The sequence below is a fragment of the Podarcis gaigeae genome (genome assembly GCF_964106915.1).
Source record: "Podarcis gaigeae genome assembly, chromosome: 6".
Classification (NCBI taxonomy): Eukaryota; Metazoa; Chordata; class Lepidosauria; order Squamata; family Lacertidae; genus Podarcis; species Podarcis gaigeae.
The window spans coordinates 95125649-95146920 of record NC_139682.1 but is presented as its reverse complement, the minus strand read 5'-3'; the positions used below and the strand labels follow the sequence as shown (position 1 = coordinate 95146920).

Here is a 21272-nt window from a genome sequence, read left to right as displayed (position 1 = left end):
ATCATAGCTTCATGTCCTTTTTCGAATGGTCTCCAGTTATGATTGCTGCCTTTGAGTGACCCCTGTTCTCCCTCACTTTCCCATTCCTTTTCTCCAGTTACCACATTGCTCCCTGCCAAAAATATTTCAATGTTTGGCAAAGAAAAGAAAAGAAAAAAAGGCGAGACCGAAATATTGGGGTGGAAAGAAAAGAACTTCCTGCAAATGATAACTATTTGCAGAATTTACTTTGAATGCAGAAACTTCAGTTTCCATTGTGCCAGACTACGGTTCCTTTGCCACATAATCTAGTCGTGTTTTAGGCCAAATTGATCTCTGATGTAACACTGAGTCAGCTAGTGGGCTTTCTGAGGAGTTTAATAGACCCATTATAGTACAATAAGTATAAGAAACCTTGCTGGGAGCTAGGTAGGAAGTGTCTGGTTCATATTTTGCTTCTCTCGTGAACTTGCCAGATAGGTTTGGCAAGCTACTTTCTGTTATCCACGGCGCTATCCAATTTGCATTAATGGGATGATAATAATAAAATGACATGTCAACAGATTATAGAGATAAAACATATGAAATACTTTAAAATGGTTAGGTAGATACTAAGTATTACTATCATTAATATGGTCCAGCAGGAAATGACCGGTGATGGATGCTGCCTTCGTCTTTGACTGATTTTCATTCAGATCAAGTCACAAGTCTGATAGATGCACAAATTGAACCTGGTGTCTCAAGCATTAAACTGGGAATTGTGCCATCACATGCCATTCGTTCATCATCAGGAAAAGTGGCTGCCCACATGTGAAAAATTTACCATTTTATTTACAATTTGTTGTTGGTTTCAGCAACTGAGAGCCCCCTGGGGTGATACATGCAGCCCCTGAAAGCGGGGGTGACTAACCCCCAAATCTCCAACCCAGAGGCAAAAATGGCGTGTGGTTTGGGTAACAGATACAGCCGACCAGTGGCCTAACCCTGCCGTCTTTTGACCAAAATAGTTGCTATTCAGGCTGTTAAAGGCTTTTGAATTAGTCCCTGCCACTGAAAGGGCAGTCCGGATATCACTGGGAAAGGAAGCCAGTCTGAAAAGAATTAAAAGGGATACTTGATCAAAATTTATGAAGGCCTGTCAGTGGCTTGGAAAGAGGCATGCGTTAGGTGGTTCTGTCCGGGTGGCTCGGTCTCTCTTCCATCTTCTCTAATGGTTAATCATATGACTCTCCAGTTAATCCAGATGTGGGCAGATGCAATTTGGATTGGGTCCTGGGTCCTCTCTTGCACACACTGCGTTCTCGGGTGAAACAAAGTATCCTTTTTGCTTTAATTTCACACACACACACACACACACACACCAGCAAAATAAACCTGCCTCGTTTAACATTTCCATGTTTGGCACTTAAGCAGGAAACATCTTGGCAGAAAAGACTGCCTGAGGGCTCCTGCTCTTGTGCCTTGCTGTGGAGGAGGGCACTGCTAGCATCACAAGTGAGGCAAGTTAGGGCAGAAGCGCACAATGGGATTGGCACTCTTGACATATGTCTCATCCCCCCCTCCAATTAAATGCCTGGTGCAGGGAGACTCCTGGTTGTTACCAGATTGCAGCAAGTGGGGAGAAGAGCTGGCTTTGTAAAATCTCAGCTTTCAGTTATGATTCTATTTTAACAAGAAATGTTTCTAATGTGAACCTCCTGAATGTGATAATATGCTGAGAGTGTGCAGCATTCTGATGTCTTGGGAGTCAGAGGGGAGGTTGGGGAGGCAGGGCTTTCCACAACCAAAATTGACACGAAGTATGCAAAATAGCAAAATCACAGTTGTATGAAATGAGGGAATTACCCTAGTTTAACTCATTTTGTAAAACAACAGCAATAACACATCATTAGCTGACAACCACTTTTTCGCTTCCCATCATTTACAAGCCTGAGGTCAGGGCATGATTCTCACTTCCACCTGCCACCAGCACTGCATTGGAGTTTTGACTGATATGGGTCAGTTTGGGGAAACAGTTCTCATAATCTGCTGATTGTCAGTGCTGTAAGCCAAGACTAGACACCTGCCAGCCCAGAGGCAGAGGCCAACCTCCTGGCGGTTCCCATCTGGACTCTGGCTTGATTCCTGAGCCAAGGACAGCTCTTAGATTGCTGTATCAGTCTTGCGACAATCAGTAGAAAGTCACAGCAACTTTTCCCCTCTTTTCCCCCTCAGAAAGAAATTCTCTTGACCTGTAACTATGGGCGTTGGGACAGGTCTGTGACTTGCGACCCCATCGACTGCCAGTTTCCAGACCAATCACATGTCCTGTATGCAGAGTTCTCTTGCCCTAAAGGGACCACCTACATGAAGCGATGCTTCTTCTCCTGTATCAAGCCAGCAAAGCTGCAAGGTATGCCGATGAGCTTTACTTGACGACCCTTCTCCCTTAGGTAGCTCTGGATGATAAATTGGAGCTTCAGAAAGTTATGCTCTTGTCTTTGCAAATAATTCTGTCTAATTTTCTGAGTGGGTGCTTCTTCTCCCTCCCTTTCCTTTCCTTCTCTCTCTCTCTCTCTCTCTCTCTCTCTTCACCCCCCTCTCGCTCTCTTACTTGGAGTCAGGAATGAGTCAGTGGCTGACCTGCCTGGACGATGGCCTCTGGTCACTCCCAGAAGCTTACTGCAAACTGGAATGTGACACTCCACGCCCGGTTCCCAATGCTAAGCTGCTGGTGCCCCGATGCTTGCAAGGGAATCACGATGTGGGCTCTGTCTGCCGCTACAAGTGTAAGCCTGGATACCACGTGGCAGAAACCACAGAGGAGAAGCCCAGGAAGTGAGTATAAGAAATATATTATCTCCCTTTGCTATTTTCCCTGTTGCCTCTTCCACCTTAGCATTTGCACTTCAGTCTTACTAGAGCACTGGCTGGATTTGATGTTGCCACTGGAGTATTTGCACTTGGCCAGTGGGTTTGATGGTGGCCAGACCCGCTCCTGCTGGGAGATCTGGCATTTCCCCCAAGCATACTAGTGTGTTGTGAATGTCAGCTTTTGTGGCTAAAAGGTCATTCAACGTTGGCGTCCAGGAACAGGTGCAGAAGGCAAGGTGGAGGAGTGGAAGCAGGAGAAAGTAAGGTCAGCCTCTGACCTTCTCTAGAGAGTGAGGTGGAAGGTAATATAAGCCATGACTTAGCCCGGAGAAGGTTTAGAAGGGCTGGTAATTGAAGTCACCACAACACTGTTTGACTTGCAAGGGATTGGAGTTAAAAGCTGATAGAATCCAAAAGGCTGTCCTTTAGAGCCAGGGTCATGGGATGATGTCTCGTGAGTCAGTGCATAGCCAACTAAGTTCTACTCAGAATAGACACATTCAGATTAATGGGTGGTAGCCAGCGAGCCACTGTGGTGTAGTGGTTAGAGTGTTGGACTGGGATCTGGGAGGGCAGGGTTCAAATCCCTGTTCAGCCATGAAATTTGATGGATGTTCTTGGTCCAGTCACAATGGGCTCAGTCTAACTTAGCTCATAGCGATGTTGTGATGGGGAGGAAGAGAACCGTGTACTCCACCTTGAGTTCCTTGGAGGAAAGATGGGATATAAATACAAGAAATAAATAAACTTCAGTGATTTTACTCTTGAGTATGACTAACACTGACACAACCCAGGGTCACTTCTGGTCTTCCAGAAAAGGTAAGAAAGTAATATATTCATATATATGAGTTGACTCTCTCTCTCTCTCTCTCCCTCTCTCTCTCTCTCTCTCTCTCTCTCTCTATATATATATATATTAGAATTGCTCTTTTTGGACTTGTCCATAGTATTTTGCAGCTTTAAGGTTGCAGAGGACTTTTAATTAACAAGACTTACTTCCAGTAAAACGTTATGGCATAATTTCCAGGGGAGGTCTAGAGAACGGGCCTTTCCTGCAGTGGCCCCCCATTTGTGGAATGCCCTCCTCAGAGAGGCTCCCCTGGTACCTTCATTTCATATCTTTAGGTGACAGGCAAAAATGTCTCTCTTCAATCAGGCGTTTGGCTGATTAACATTCCATGGCTTCCCTTTTAAATGTGTTTTTGTGTGGGGGCGCGCGTTATTCGTTTGCTTTAATTTTTGTTTTATTGTGTATTTTGTATTCTTATTTTGCATTTTTCTGTTGTGAACCACCCTGGGTTCTTTGGATGAAGGGCTGTATACAAATTAAACAGGGTGTATTTTTGTAACTTTGTAAGGTGGATAGCCATTGGGTAAGCCTAGTCTTGGTTGGAGGGGAGGTTGTAGCCTCTGCCTGCCCCTCCACGGGTAAGGTTAGGGGGCTAGGGCCATGCCACTCCACCAATGGGGACCGCCCCAATTTGACCTAGGTCATAGGGCAGCCCCTACTTGCTAGCTCCCAGCGGGCGGGCAGGAATGACATGTACAGTTGCTTACCTCAGTGCCTATGGCCAAACCTTCACATCTGTAACTCACTAGCATCTCAGCCTGGATAGCTCAGTTGGTTAGAGTGTGGTGCTGATAATGCCAAGGTTGCAGGTTCGATCCCTGCATGGGACAGCTGTCTGTTCCTGCATTTCAGGGGGTTGGACTAGATGGTCCACCGGGTCCCTTCCAACTCCACAATTATTTAATTGCTTTCAGTTTTCTGAATAATCAAGTTTTTTAAATATGCTGTGTATTGTCTAGTTATTTGCACCTCGGGGAACAGGGTGGTCACGGGGCCTCACCATGCAAAGCCAAAACAGACAGATCCTCTCATCCTTTCCCTCGAGTCTTGAGTTTTCTGTCCTACCTCATGGAATCAGCTCTGCTATCCTCCAGTGCTATGAAAATCCAGTCCTTCCTTCTCCACCCCCTTTTCCCAATCCAAATGAAAAATCTGCCTTTGGTAAGAAAACAGTTAAAATAGTACATAAGTGAATTTATGCTAACCTTCATCATTTTTAAATGTCAAAACTGTACCTCTCCAGCTTCTTTTTTTAATGTAGAACTCTACCCTCTAAACACAACATTTATTTTTTCCCCTAACAATATTGTTTCTGGATAGAAAAAATGCTCACAATTACAAAATAGTGTGTGCATGAGTAAAATTTGCATTACTCGCTTTCTTGACAAGTTTGTAGAATTTGGCTTTCATTGTGGCATAAATTTGAGTTTCTGTTCACAGTAAGCCTGCTTCACTCTCCGCCTTTTATGTCTGCAATTCTATACTTTATAAGCTCAATTAAACTCAGTTGACCCTATTTCTTAGTAGACATTGGATTGCACTGGAAGGATGTTTCCAGATGGTGACCTTATATAGCAAATGAACACTTCAGATGTGATTTTTCTGTATGCACATTAACGTGTAGAATATACCTGGGTCCCAAGTTGTTTAGAGAGATTTAATAAGTCAATAGTTTTTGGAATTAGATTCAGAAGTGGGCAGACAGCCAGCAGAGCTCTTTTGACACTAACAAGATATGATCTGACTTTGCTACACCTGTCAAAATCCTGGCAGCTGTGTTCTTAACCAACTAAAGCTTTTGGACTGTCTTCAGACAGAGCCTCACATATAACATACCGTAGTAATCCAATCAGGAAGTTGCCAGGGCATGGAGAACTGGCTAGACTGACCTCTGTCCAGGAGAGAGGATGAACCAGGAAGATGGCACCCTGATGGGCTCACAACATAAAATCACAATATAAAAAAGACAAACTATGTAATAAAAATAGAAAGAAAAACATAGCAATAACCCCCCTCCCCCCTCCCATCTTGATTCCTACTCAGATGTATCAAATAAAAAAAAAAAAGCATTGTTTGCAGGATCACGTCCTATTCAAGGTTCATTCATCTTTCAGAGCCAGAGGCAGGAGAATCTGGAAGTAGGTAAACAAATTGTCACTTGAGGATCCTTTATACCAGCTGTTATTTGCCATTGATGAACTTATTCTAGTGAACAAAATGCCAGCCCAGAGCAGTGGTCATGCTGAATAATAACAATAACATGAGCAAGCTACAGGCCCCTGTGCCTTTACACCAAAGGCTGATCTTATCCTCACACTCTGTTTTCCTTTCTTGGTATATCCCTCTCCCGCCAGTAGGTCCCACATTATCCAAACATTGCAGTTGATTTGAAGTTAGATCATAAAAAGTGTAGAGAGAGGTGGATGTGGGGAAGGGAAATGGAAATGGAAATAATCAGCAGGGTGGGACCTGGAAATTCTTCAGAAAGGCCACTGTGGGTGAATGAGGATAGAGCTAGGATGATCAAGAGTGTAGCTTGGCTGCAGGCCACCTAACATTAACTGGAAATGTATGCAGCCCTGTTCATATTTTTGCACCAAAATAATTCCAGTGTCTGTGCCAACTAAACCCAAATCCTTTGCCCTGTAAACGCAACAGGCTGCACTCCAGCTAAATTATGAAGATCATCTTCTTCGTGTATGTTTGTGCTTGCAGAGTAAGCCTGCTCAGTTTGCATGATTTATTTTGAACACATGAAAGGGTTGGTGGATCCTGCGCCACCCAGAAAACCTTTAAAAATGAACAAGGCTGTAAGAGAAGATTCAGCCACTGCTCCTCTTGCCCTAGCCCTCCTCCTGTTGCAGCAGGCGAGACTCCACTTTACTCCACAGTAAGAGAAATCCTAAATGTAAAATGTTTGAAACAGAGCGGAGTTTGGGCCCCCTACTCCCACAAACGCAACAGTATAAAACTTTTTATGTCCTGCTTCCTAGCCAAAATGAGAGAAAACTTCAGGAAGGAAGGGATAGTAAGCAGAGCTTGTGGGCAGAACACGCACCCTGCTGAAGAATTGAACCATTTTACAAACCCAGGACATCTTCATGGTTCTACTCATCTGTTAACTGCCCTGAGAGCAGCTCTGCAGAAGGGTAATACCGAAATCTAAAATGAAGCAAAAACTATGGTTTGTCAGTTAAGATTCAGACATCAAAACAATTTGTCAGATTTTTTTTTATGTGGAGCAGTTTACTTCAGAAACATACACACACAATTATACCCTATCATAATTTGGTCATTAGCAAACATTGAGAAAAGTCTAGCAGTTGTATACTCTTAGCTACCATCATTGAAAGTACCAAAATACAGGTTAAAAAATATACTCTAAGGGTACCTAATCTGTATTAACATGACTTAACTCACCCTGTGTTGCAGCCCTGACATAAAGAGGGAGGGGGATTTACCCCAGAACTATTGCATGGAGGAAAGGTTTTTTTAAAAAAACCCTCACAGCACAACCCCAATCCTGATCCACAGTTGCTGAAATTTATTCATGCATTCCGGGCTGGCCCACCCAGCAAGCAAAGTGAGATGACTGCTTCAGGCGGCAGGATTCACCCCTTATTCCTGATGTAGATCTTTATTCATCCCTTCTTTCCTGGTGGATATGAGGGTACCATTTTGTGCTTGGCCTCAGGTGCCAAAATGTCTTGGGCCCATAGTCTACCATGAAGGAAGGGAATATTGCTGTAGACTAGAGGTGTTTATCTGTCTCGTAGTGAAGAGTGAGAGGTGTCTGTTTTGATGCTTTTGCTGTTCACTGAGAGACAAGGATACTAACCCTTAAGGCTACAGTTTTGTTTCCATCCAGTTTACCAGTAAATACCTCTCCTCTTTCCTGCTTTGCTACTTGGAATCTTCGAATCTCCTGCCATTGGCAGATAATGTGAAGCTTTTGGACTAATTTATTGCCATCTTCCTTGGCACCTAAACCTGGCTACTGCTAATACACACTTGGGGGAGGGCCAGTCCCCCGGCTATATGGATTGTGATGTTTTCAAGATTGATGTTGAGGCCTTCACATCAAACACACCTCTTGCAGTGCCTCATATATCTTCCCGAGGCTTTCAAATTTTGCCCTTTAAATGTTGGATTTTTTTTAAAAACCCTTGATTTTTTTGTTGTTGTTTTTTGCTTTGGCTCCGCTGCTAATCCTAAATAAATGTCAGTTTTGTAGGATCAGAAGAAGTGGTCGTGGCTCTGTTACAAAGGAGGGTTAAGAGCAAATTTTTAAAGTCTCTCTCTCTCTCCCCCCCCCCCCCGCCCCGTGCTTCATCCTTTCCCAGTACCTCTCAGTAAACTGGCTGCTTAGCTGGCTATGTGAACAGGTACTTAACTCCCCTCCCTTCTCCCCAGACACAAACACTCTGTTTCAGGGTTAGGTAAGGACAAGTATATTTTGCAGGCACCTGAAGGTTGAACTCAGAAGGCTACAAGTGTGATTGAACTGGAGAATCCCTGCTCCTCTCGATATGATTGCTTGTGTGCTCCACCCCTCTCCAGATTTTTCTAGCTCTAGGGCTCCGGAGCTTCAGAATACTTGAGAGTCAGAACCTGGCTTACATGTAGATACTTTCCATATGATGAGCATCACATGTAGGCAGGATCTCCGCCTCTTCCTTCTCTGCAGCCACTGAGAGGTGTTTTGCTGTGAGCCTTTGTCGATTGCCAAAGTGATCCCAGAATACAGGGTGCCAACCTTAAATGAGACATTCCGGGATCCATTTAAAACGGGGCAGTGGCAGGGTATGTAGGAATGCTTGAAGAATCCGATCCTTGCAAAGCCTAATGCAAACTACCTGATTATTTGTCTGCTCAGACTACTGTGCAGACCAGAATTCAGCTATCCTTTGGATTTCACCTTTCTCTGAATGTTGTAATCCAGTTCTTGGCACAGATAAGTATCACAATGCATTTACAATGTCTATTTTCAGAGAAAGTATGTTCCAAAATAAACACTTACTGGTAATTGCAGTATTCTCCCTCCCTCCCTCCCTCTCTCTCTCTCTCTCTCTCTCTCTCTCTCTCTCTCTGTGGGGTTGTTAATGAGACAAAGAGCAAACACATTAGAAAGTGACACATCCTGGAAATCGGCCAATGAGTACATCTTTACTTACCTTTTATTTTTCTAATGATGTTTGTAACATTCAGCTAGGATCTCAGATATAATGGAGTTCCTTATATTATTTTAATTTACGTTGAAATATTTCTAAGCTGCTTTTCTGGACCAAGTCTGCAAACAAAATGCAAGCATAAGGATGCATTAATGTAAGGCTGTAAACATTTTAAACCCAAAATAAATCCAATGGTACATTAAAATCAGCCAATGTAGAAACACATTTCTAGTTTCTTAGGGAGCTAGGTTTCCATTGACTGTTTCCATTTGTATGGAAGCAGCTCTGGGAAAGAACAACAGTGCCAACCAGTGGCTGCATCAGATTCCTGTGGTGTGTGTGTGTGTGGGGGGAACTGTTTAGAACAGGAGTCAGCAAACTTTTTCAGCAGTGGGCTGGTCCACTGTCCATCAGAACTTGTGGGGGGCCAGACTATATTTTTTGGGGAGGGATGAATGAATTCCTATATCCCACAAATAACCCAGAGATGCATTTTAAATAAAAGCACACATTCTACTCATGTAAAAACACACTGATTCCCAGATCGTCTGTGGGCCAGATTTAGAAAGTGATTGGGCTGGATCTGGCCCCCGGACCTTAGTTTGCCGACCCATGGTTTAGAAATTTTAAAGTGAACGTTTTGAACTTCTCTAACTCTACTTTCTGAGTCTGATGAGTCCGCAATACTTGCAACTGGGTAGCTTAGGTGGCAGCTGGTTTCACTCCAGTACTCCCAGAGTCCCTGGTTCAAGAAAACAAGCCATAGTTGAGTTTTCTGACTCAGAATGATTCCTCCCCCCTTGACATGGGCATAGCGGGGGGGGGGGGGGCAGGGAGAAGCTGCCCCCCTAAATCAAGTAATCTCAGATAGCTCAGTTCGCCCCCTCCCAACATAAAGCTTGCCTCCATTAAATAAATATTGGCTATGCCCATGCCCCTTGATGTGCTTGATGGGTTGGGGGTAGAGAATAAGAACACAATGTAAGAAAGGATTTGAATATGTTCTTATTAGTTTCTAAGTTCATGAGAAACAAAATTTAAAAAAAATTCCTTCCAGTAGCACCTTAGAGACCAACTAAGTTTGTTATTGGGATGAGCTTTTGTGTGCATGCAGACTTCTTCAGAGACCTGAAGTTTATGAGGGCATGGATAGGATGCTATCTGCTAAATGTACTGTTATGTACTGAGTTGAATAGGATCCAGAAAGCAGCAGTCTGATTGGTCCTAGAACTATAGGGTCCAGAATGCAGCAGTCTGATTGGTCCTAGAACAATAGGATTCAGAATGCAGCAGTCTGATTGGTCCTAGAACAATAGGATCCAGAAAGCAGCAGTCTGATTGGTCCTAGAACTATAGGGTCCAGAATGCAGCAGTCTGATTGGTCCTAGAACAATAGGATTCAGAATGCAGCAGTCTGATTGGTCCTAGAACAATAGGATCCAGAATGCAGCAGTCTGATTGGTCCTAGAACAATAGGATTCAGAATGCAGCCGTCTGATTGGTCCTAGAACAATAGGATTCAGAATGCAGCAGTCTGATTGGTCCTAGAACTATAGGGTCCAGAATGCAGCAGTCTGATTGGTCCTAGAACAATAGGATTCAGAATGCAGCAGTCTGATTGGTCCTAGAACAATAGGATCCAGAATGCAGCAGTCTGATTGGTCCTAGAACAATAGGATTCAGAATGCAGCAGTCTGATTGGTCCTAGAACTATAGGGTCCAGAATGCAGCAGTCTGATTGGTCCTAGAACAATAGGATCCAGAATGCAGCAGTCTGATTGGTCCTAGAACTATAGGGTCCAGAATGCAGCAGTCTGATTGGTCCTAGAACAATAGGATCCAGAATGCAGCAGTCTGATTGGTCCTAGAACTATAGGGTCCAGAATGCAGCAGTCTGATTGGTCCTAGAACAATAGGATTCAGAATGCAGCAGTCTGATTGGTCCTAGAACAATAGGATTCAGAATGCAGCAGTCTGATTGGTCCTAGAACAATAGGATTCAGAATGCAGCAGTCTGATTGGTCCTAGAACAATGCAGCACTATGATTGGTCCGCAGGAGCCACCCAATCCAGCTCCAGGTGGAAGTGAATCCGCAACCTGATTGGCCTACAGGAGAATCCCAGAATTAGCCAATCACGTGCAACCCATTGTGTAAATAAGGTATATAAAGCAGATATTTTGGGAGAACTTTCATTCCTCACTACTATGAGCTGAATAAAGAGCATGAAATCCACACTCGACTCCGAGTATATTTCATGTACCGATGATCTAACTTAGATCCAGTTGTTGGGGCCAGTGCTTTTTTTCTGGGGGTACTCAAGAGTACACTGTATCGGCACCTTTCCTCCCAGATTTCAGAAGTGTGGCAACTTCATGGTGAGTACTGGCATCTTTTTTTTCTTAAAAAAGCAGTGGGGGAGGGGCTAGTCTAGTCCCACAGAAAGGAACCGAATCTTGGAGAGAGTACCTTCAAATTTCAACTGCTTGCAGTACATATTCTCATTGTTCGTGTTCTTCCAGTCTCTTACGCCAAAAGAGTTTGGTGAAATTTTATAGCGCTTCAGTCAGAATTTGCAAAAAGCCAAGTCTCATACGTACGACCAACGGCGTTGTTAGACACATCCCTATGTGTTGCAGTTGCTGTTGTGGCTGCCTGTTGAATAGTGCCTGTGACTACAAGAATCATACCTGAATATCTTTAAAAACTGTAGAACTTGAAAGGATCTTTGCACGTCTCCGGGTGGACTGAAGTAGCCTTTTCCCCTTTGCAAAGTGGAAAATGTGTATGGTTTTACTTGATTGGCTAGAACAGAAGCTGTTTGGCTTTCTGGTCTAGTCAATTTACATCTCATTTGAAATGTCTGGGGCTGGATCAGACTTCTGAACCTGTGACCTATCATCCACGTATGGCAACCCACAAGGGACACAAGGGACCTCCTGCCTCATAGACATGACTCATAGACAGTGTTAGACTTGGTGGCTCATAAGTTACTCAGCCTAGACGAGGTGGAATAGCTGCCCTATTAAGAATTAAGAGGAAAACAGACTTTTTTCCTCTGGAGAAGCTTCTCCCACCTCTTCCTATCCCATTACATTTGTAGTTATAAAGCTTCCAATTATTGATTAAAGCTAATTTTACGGTACTGGAGAGTGGCTCTCATTGCTCTTAAAAATGATCAACTGTGCATTATCATTGGCTCAGTGAGTGGATACTTTTATTATTAGCTTCTCTCTCATGGGTTGTCGCTGATCAACAGTTATGATGGCCAACACAACCAACTGGTCAGAAAGTTTTTGAGTTGCTTTTAGTCATTGACAAGTCAAGTATAAAATCAACAGACATTTCTTCTTGAAAAGTGTTCAAACTTAAGCAGCATTGTTTTATTACTGCTTGATGCCCTTGGTGTATTTTCTGGCAGAAATTTCACTTTTCTTTACCAGAAATATTTGACAAGCTGGACAGAATTCAGGGACGACCCACAGAAATGACAAAAGGCCTGGAGAAACTGACTTGACTGAGGCTCTGTTGTAAGACTCAAAGTTGTAGAGTTTTAGGTTGATGGAGGGAAAGTGACACAGTAACTGGCTGCATGATTTCAAAGGATTTGAAGAGAAATCATAGAATCATAGAGTTGGAAGAGACCACAAGGGCCATCGAGTCCAACCCCCTGCCAAGCAGGAAACACCATCAGAGCACTCCTGACATATGGTTGTCAAGCCTCTGCTTAAAGACCTCCAAAGAAGGAGACTCCACCACACTCCTTGGCAGCAAATTCCACTGTCGAACAGCTCTTACTGTCAGGAAGTTCTTCCTAATGTTTAGGTGGAATCTTCTTTCTTGTAGTTTGGATCCATTGCTCCGTGTCCGCTTCTCCGGAGCAGCAGAAAACAACCTTTCTCCCTCCTCTATGTGACATCCTTTTATATATTTGAACATGGCTATCATATCACCCCTTAACCTCCTCTTCTCCAGGCTAAACATGCCCAGCTCCCTTAGCCGTTCCTCATAAGGCATCGTTTCCAGGCCTTTGACCATTTTGGTTGCCCTCCTCTGGACACATTCCAGTTTGTCAGTGTCCTTCTTGAACTGTGGTGCCCAGAACTGGACACAGTACTCCAGGTGAGGTCTGACCAGAGCAGAATACAGTGGCACTATTACTTCCCTTGATCTAGATGCTATACTCCTATTGATGCAGCCCAGAATTGCATTGGCTTTTTTAGCTGCCGCATCACACTGTTGGCTCATGTCAAGTTTGTGGTCAACCAAGACTCCTAGATCCTTTTCACATGTACTGCTCTCAAGCCAGGTGTCACCCATCTTGTATTTGTGCCTCTCATTTTTCTGCCCAAGTGCAATACTTTACATTTCTCCCTGTTAAAATTCATCTTGTTTGTTTTGGCCCAGTTCTCTAATCTGTCAAGGTCGTTTTGAAGTGTGATCCTGTCCTCTGGGGTGTTAGCCACCCCTCCCAGTTTGGTGTCATCTGCAAATTTGATCAGGATGCCCTTGAGTCCATCATCCGAGTCGTTGATAAAGATGTTGAATAAGACTGGGTCCAAGAGAGAACCCTGTGGCACCCCACTAGTCACTCTTCTCCAGGATGAAGAGGAACCATTGATGAGCACCCTTTGGGTTCGGTCAGTCAGCCAGTTACAAATACGAGAGGGGGCCTTGTAGGGAAGGATGCAAAGAGGAGTGGCTTCTTTGTGGGAACGCGATATTCTCAGGAAGCACGAGTCTCAAGCAGGCAATGAACCATCTCCACTGGAATGTCTAGGGACATAAATGATGCACCCCACACTAAGGAATTCTGCATCTGTGCAAATTCAAATACTGAACGACAAAAGCTGAATTCTGTGACTGGTATAAATTATGCAAGACAAGCAGATTTGCCAAAATGTCTTGAATTTATATATATCTACTTTTCATTAATTCTGAGGTTTTTTTGGTCTTGGATTTATGAGGATTTCTATGTAAACCGACCTAATCTGTACTTCTCAGATTAAAGTGCAGATCAGAACATAAACTATCTTTTGGATTGTTTATGTCTCTGAATCTTGTAATACACTGCTCAAAAAGCGTGCCAGAATGCATTTAAATGTGCATTTTAGGATAAAATATGTTGAGTTAAAGAAATATGAGAAATATGTTAGAACAAAATACACCCTTTTTTGAATGGATTTTTAAAACATCACAGATGGTGGAAACAATATAGAATGGACTTAATGAATGAACATATGTAGAACTGGCATAAAGTGGAGATAAACTGATCTGCTCATCCTGAGCCTTGGGAAGGGGTGATGAACTATGCAGCTTGTATCTGTAAATGTTCAGCAGCACTTTTTCAGCCTGTTCTGATATATTACTTACTGCAGACAGCTTATTTAAAATAAAATTATCCAGATTTTCCAAAATCCAAACAATCAAGTTAAAGGAAAACAATTCAGCTTGAAAGGCACATATGTCCTCAAATGTTAACATATTCTGAGTAAAATATGTGATGCATATCTTCTTCCCTTCAGTGGTTTTCATACCTGAATACAGTTAACAAACAAGAACGTGCCAGCCTCCCTCAGCGGCAGCAAGGGTATATTGATTTCCTAATTTAGGGTTAAAAAAAAACACCAGGGATCGTCTTATACATGGGGGCTTCTTATACATGGAAAAATACTGTAGTTCCTAAGAATTTGAGTTGAGATATGGGAATCCCAGGGCTTTTTCAGACTGTTGCTATTTTCAGATGGCATTGGATCACATGCCACATAATCTTAAGTGGCACTTGGGACCTGAAGCAAGAGTTGTTGATTTGATTTGGAACAGTGAACATAGTGTAATCAAGTTCAATATGTGCGCAGATTGACAGCTGGAAAATAAATAAATAAATAAATAAAGTTGCATTTGACTTCAAAAGAAGAAACTTCTGTAAAATGAGGGTGTTGTTAAAAGGAAAGTTGAAAGGCAAAGTCAAGAGCAGGGGTAGGCAAACTAAGGCCCGGGGGCCGGATCTGGCCCAATTACCTTCTCAATCCGGCCAGCGGACGGTCCAGGAATCAGCATGTTTTTACATGAGTAGAATGTGTCCTTTTATTTAAAATGCATCTCTGGGTTATTTGTGGGGTGTAGGAATTCGTTCATACCCCCCCAAAAAAAATATAGTCCGGCCCCCCACAAGTTCTGAGGTACAGTGGACCGGCCCCCTGCTGAAAAAGTTTGCTGACCCCAGGTCAAGAGGGTCAAATCTCTCCAAAATGCTTGGGAGTTGTTTAAAACCACAATATTAGAAGCTCAGCTAGAATGTAGGTCGCAGACCAAGGAAGGTATACCACCAAGGCCAAGAGGGTGCCTGTGTGCTTAAAAAGCAATCAAGTAAGTGATTTAAGCCAAAAAGGCTTCCTTTGGAGAATGGAAGTCTTGTCCAAGTGAGAACAAAAAGACACAAAAACCTTGGCATAAGGAATGCAAGTGGACCATAAGAAAGGCTAAATTTGAGGAACACGTTGCTAAAAACATGAAGACCAGCAATAAAAAGACAAACTGACATACCTCAGTAGCAAGAGATTAGCAAGGGAGGTGATTGTGCCTTTGTGTGAAAAGGGAGTCAAAGGACGCTTGATCACAGAACGAGTTATTTGCACCTGTCTTCACAGAGGAAGATACAGGGCAAATTCATATTCCTGAACAAGCTTCCACAGGAAGGAAGCCTGAGGAAATGAGCATACAACTTCTCCTAAAGAATAGTGGGAACTGTAGTTCATTAAGGCTGCTGGGAATTGTAGCTCTGTGGGGAAGAAACTACAGCTCCTAGGTTTCTTTGGGGGGAGTCATGTGGTTTAGATATGTGCCGTTGCTTTGCCCCTCTGTTCTGTTGACTCGTCCTTTCCTTCCTATTTGCTTAAAAGCAACACTTGCTTCTCCCTTTTCAAATATATTCTGGCTTTATTCTCCCTTAGCTCACACTTCATGCTTCCTGTTCTGTAGTCAAACAGCTATAAATATAATGGCAGATTCAGTTCCCTCCCCCCAAAGTAAAGTACTTTGCAATCCGTTTTTAAGCAGCTAGCCAGTTGATCACCACTCTCTATTGCAAAGGTTAAAACAAACAATGACACCCCCCTCCAAACAGTGCTACACTATGCAATGACATAACCAGCCTTTTCCTGTGTTTTTAATTCCCCTCCTAGAAAGTTCCTGAATATTCAGTGTCTCGAAAGTGGCTTCTGGGAAGAAGGTAGCTGTGTTCCAGTGCTGTGCAAGCCACCCCCACCTGTCTTTGAGGGAATATACAATTGTACAAATGGCTTTGAGCTTGACAGCCAATGTGTTCTCAGCTGCAGCCCACAGAATAAGAAGGTAAGGGTCATTCAGTACAGTGGCTGATTTATTAAATAGCCCAGAGCATCTAAGATTTCCATTGAAGCGCGGAAATAGCAAATTTGACAGTTCAGCATTTTGGCTGCCTCTTTTTGCCTTGCTTGCTGCTATCTCTTGAGCAGAGGTCGGCAACCTAAGGCCCATGGGCCACAAGCGGCCCATGGGGTCAGTGGCGTAGCATGGGGGATGCAGGGGGTCCGCCCGCACCGGGCGCAACATCTGGGGGTTAGAGTTAGGGGGCGCAAATCCACGGGTTAGGGGACACAGATCCATGGGTTAGGGGGCACAAATTACTTGCCTTGCCCTGGGTGCTGACAACCCATGCTACGCCACTGCATGGGGTCATTTAACTGGCCCATGAGCCACCCCTGAACTGAGCCACCCGCTCAACGAGTCCCCGCATGCTGCACTAAATCAACACAGCGCGGTGCTGACACTCGCTTCTGCGGTGCCAGAAATTGGGTCTGCACAGACACAGATGCCAGAAATTGCAGGCCACGGAAGGATCTCTGCTGGAGTGAACCAGCCAAAGTGAGGTAAACCTTGGCGACCCCTGCTGTTGAGTTTGGTTTTATTTTGCTCTAGATAGAGAAACATAGAGAAGGGCAGTTCAGCCTGTGGAAACAGGAGCAGGGAGGAAAACCAGAAAAAAATAATATTCTGAATCAAATGTTGTTGAAGAGGCTTCGTGTGGCTATTGCTGTGCAGCAATCCCTCTTGCTGTTCTGGCTTCAGCGATAGCTGAGCAGCCTGCATTCGCTCCATAAGATGCACACACATTTCCCCTTACTTTTTAGGAGGGAAAAAGTGTGTCTTATAGAGCGAAAAATATGGTAGTTCCTGCTTCCCCTGGAATGGATTTATTGGACTGCATGTAGAAATTCAGATCAGTGAACTGCTTATTAATTAACCTAGAATATAGTGAAGGTGTTTGCTTTTAGTGAGTCTGCCCACAAGAGCAGACTAGAATTTCATTATGAGTTCTCCATCCTGTGTACTTTCAGGTCCCAATCCTTTGCACTAAAGATGGCTTGTGGACAGAGGAATTTAAATTGTGTGAAGATCTGCAGGGGGAATGTTCACCACCTGAAGAGCTGAACTCAGTGGAGTACAAGTGTGAGGAAGGCTATGGAATTGGTAAGAACTTCTCCCCTTATCTCCTGCAACCCCCTTTTTTCAAGTTCTTGGAAGAAAGCTTCTCCCCTTCCCTCCAAAAAGCCAAGTCTCTCACTTTCTCCAAGAATTAGGAAAGAGCTCATGAGTCAGCAGTGATTTAATTGATGGAACATTTCAGATTAATTGCTGCTATAATAGTCTATGGATAAACTCAACAATTTTAACTTTTGATTGATTTATCTGATTATTGGAGGACTGGAGAAACCCAAAATTATTTGGAGATGGGGGGAGGTAAGTAATGAGGAGGACATCATCTGGATGCTGCAAAAATAAATACATAAATCAAATACTGATGGAAGCAGCTTCACATTAAACTCCATTGTGGATGATGTGTGTGATGTGTGATGGAAGCCAACAATTTTTATTAGATTTGGGTTTTCATCTGAGCTGGAGAAGAATTTTGGACCTCACAGCCTTCATTCAAAGGCTATTGAACAGCCTAGAAGTTTGGGCTGTGTATCTTAAATGCCAAACGGTCCAAATTTTAGAACTATTCATATCTTTGCACATGACTTCCTGTGGCTTTTGGATCACAGGCACCATGAATGCAAGGTTGGTGTTGTAGCCTCTTAGAGTCTCAAAGTGGGAGCAACATGAAGAGCTTAGGTAGAGCTTCACAATGCCCAAGAGATCTCAGTGGCTTCAGGTGCAAAAGGTAATTACCTGCTCTTTTACCCTCCAGGTGCTGTGTGCACACCTTCCTGTCTAATTCTCCCGAAAGATCCGGTAACACTGCCTGAAAATGTCACTGCAGATACCATGGACCACAGATTGAAGCCTGCTAGAGTCCAGGTAAAGTGGCCCAGGTGATGTGGAAGGCAGTATATAAATTATCAAAAGTAAAGTAAAGTAAAGTAAACCTATGCTAGAAGTATTACTACCAGCCATTCCCACCTTATGTGTTCTGGCTTGTTGCTATGCAAGAAGCTTCCCTGGTGATTTGGGTAGTTGCTATGCAGAACCAAAATGGGAGAGATTTTTGTTAAAAAGCTCTGCCAGGCTCTAATTCTCTACCCCCCCCCCCACCTTGGATGATTTTTGAAAATTCAGGTCATACATTGAGTGATCCTTGGCTGGCTACACTTAGGGTTATCCATATGTTTGGTCAGGAAGCCATTCACTTTACTTGAATTAGCTTCATTTGCTCATAGTAATGTCAGCACGTACCTAAACATCACCGACTCCATACCATTTTGATGTCATCACTTCTAGTACATGGTCCCTGAATAGCCAAGATCAGTCAAAAGGTTACAAGAGCACAGAGAAATGACCACTAAAGTAGCAACAAAGAGTGTCAGCACTGGAGTATCATTGGCTGCAAACATTCACAAAAAATAAGAGATTAATGATTTCTCATTCTGTCCTCCCAGAACCACTATTTTGAAGGAGGGGTTGAATGAATGTAAAGAGTATTCCACAGTGGTTTCACTTGAATGAAGCTTAACAGGTGGTGCAGATGTTGGAACTCTCTGACATCCTCCAAAGCTCACATGTTTCTGGGAAGAGGAAATACACGTGTACAGAAAAGATGCACATGGAGTACTCTAGCAGGAAGGGGTAAATTAAATGTGGCAAGAGCATTACAGTGGCAACTCGGGTTAAGAACTTAATTCATTCTGGAGGTCCGTTCTTAACCTGAAACTGTTCTTAACCTGAAGCACCACTTTAGCTAATGGGGCCTCCTGCTGCTGCTGCATGATTTCTGTTCTCATCCTGAAGCAAAGTTCTTAACCCAAGGTACTATTTCCGGGTTAGTGGAGTCTGTAACCTGAAGCATCTGTAACCTGCAGTGTCTGTAACCCGAGGTACCACTGTAGTCTGGAAACAACTGCAGATTCCCTCTTTTCTCTTCAGCTGTGGCTCCATTCCAAGCTGTCTTGATCCAAGCTGGTTTTGGTCTGAATATTTGGCTAGGATTTCCAACTTCTTGCTAATGGCTGACTTAGGAAATATTGCCCTGTTTCCCCTCCATGGAATGGCTAAAATGCCTCAGATATTATAACTTCTTTGTTTTCCCTTAATTGGGTCTATCAAGAATGATATTTCTGAAAATAAAACTGAAGCATACTGAAAGCACAGTGGAAGGGAAAATAAAAGCAGAGAGTACTATCAAGAGCCAGAGTTTCAAACCAAGATTACCCTGTTCCTCCGAAGAATTTTCAGGAAGTGTGGGAATGCTCAGGGTTTCATTCATTTGGACACTGCTGTGTGTTAGGTTGAATCAGCCATATGGGATATGTTGCAGCAGGGGAGGGGTGTTGTTTTGTGGCCCTGCTCTGCAGGGTCTGTCATTCTGAACTAGAAAGAAAGCCTTGAGTTGGAATTCTCCAACACCGGTTGCTAAGACACATATCCTTTGTTTATTTTCTCAATTCCTTGAACGCTTTGTACATTTCTGATTCACTTCTCTTCCTCCTGGACTTGACTGTCTGCAAAGCTTTGTCCCAAGTGCAAGATTGCATGTGAAATCTGTAGCACTTCACAGGTGGAATCTTTGAATGTATACATTACAGACCATTGGTCATTCTGGTAATACTTAATCTTTAATAGCAGCTAGACTGGTGACTGGGGGCGGCTGCCGAGACCACATAACACCGGTCTTGAAAGACCTACATTGGCTCCCAGTACGTTTCTGAGCACAATTCAAAGTGCTGGTGTTGACCTTTAAAGCCCTAAACGGCCTCGGTCCAGTATACCTGAAGGAGCGTCTCCACCGCCATCGTTCTGCCCGGACGCTGAGGTCCAGCGCCGAGGGCCTTCTGGCGGTTCCCTCATTACGAGAAGCAAAGCTACAGGGAACCAGGCAGAGGGCCTTCTCGGTAGTGGCACCCGCCCTGTGGAACGCCCTCCCATCAGATGTCAAAGCGATAAATAACTACCTGACATTCAGAGGACATCTTAAGGCAGCCCTGTTCAGGGAAGTTTTTAATCTGTGATATTTTAGTGTATTTCTGGTTTTTATGGAAGCCGCCCAGAGTGGCTGGGGAAACCCAGCCAGATGGGCGGGGTACAAATAATAAATTATTATTATTATTATTATTATTATTATTATTATTATTATTTAACACTTAAAGCAGGAATGAAGAACCTGCAGCCCTCCAGACTATAGCTCAAATTTTCCTGACCACCAGCCAAGGAGCTGCAAATTCAGCAATATCTAAAAGGCCAACAGTTCCTAATTTGTGACATTCAGTGATACTGTAGAGAGGCACAACTTACTTCCTGCACCACATGAAACTTTCTGCTTTTTCCTTTCTTCAGAGTATCGTGTGCACTGGAAGACTGGAGTGGCATCCAGATCCGAAAGCCATACATTGTATTTCTTCATGCGAGGTAAGGTGTGTGTGTTTATGCAGAATGGATAAATGGTGCCAGATTCTAGTGTCTTTGCATCTTCTCTTGTGACACACCGGGCTGACAAAATTGAAGATCACATTTTCTGAAATGCAGAGGTTTGAATGTTTATGTTTTTGCAAAGTAAAGATCACCACCAAAAAATCATCTAGTCATACCCCCTGCAATGCATGCTTTAGTTGAAAGCATCCTTGACAGAAGAAGAGGAGGAGTTTGGATTTGATATCCCGCTTTATCACTACCTGAAGGAGTCTCAAAGCGGCTAACGTTCTCCTTTCCCTTCCTCCCCCACAACAAACCCTCTGTGAGGTGAGTGAGGCTGAGAGACTTCAGAGAAGTGTGACTAGCCCAGGGTCACCCAGCAGCTGCATGTGGAGGAGCGGGGACACGAACCTGGTTCACCAGATTACGAGTCCACCGCTCTTAATCACTACACTGGCTCAGCTAAAACATCCATGACAGGTGGCCGTCCAATCTCTGCTTAAAAACCTCCAAGGAAGGAGCATCCATCATCTC

General features: G+C 43.6%; 1 protein-coding gene across 1 annotated transcript in view; it reads left to right on the top strand.

Moving 5' to 3' along the window:
- PAPPA2 (pappalysin 2) overlaps positions 1-21272 on the top strand; it is a 116203-nt gene that overhangs the window by 69350 nt on the left and 25581 nt on the right. Inside the window, exons 15-20 of the mRNA XM_083743735.1 lie at positions 2194-2371; positions 2583-2796; positions 16037-16205; positions 17231-17363; positions 18085-18194; positions 20664-20735. Coding sequence (XP_083599861.1) covers positions 2194-2371; positions 2583-2796; positions 16037-16205; positions 17231-17363; positions 18085-18194; positions 20664-20735 — 876 coding nt within the window. The remainder of the gene's footprint in view (positions 1-2193; positions 2372-2582; positions 2797-16036; positions 16206-17230; positions 17364-18084; positions 18195-20663; positions 20736-21272) is intronic.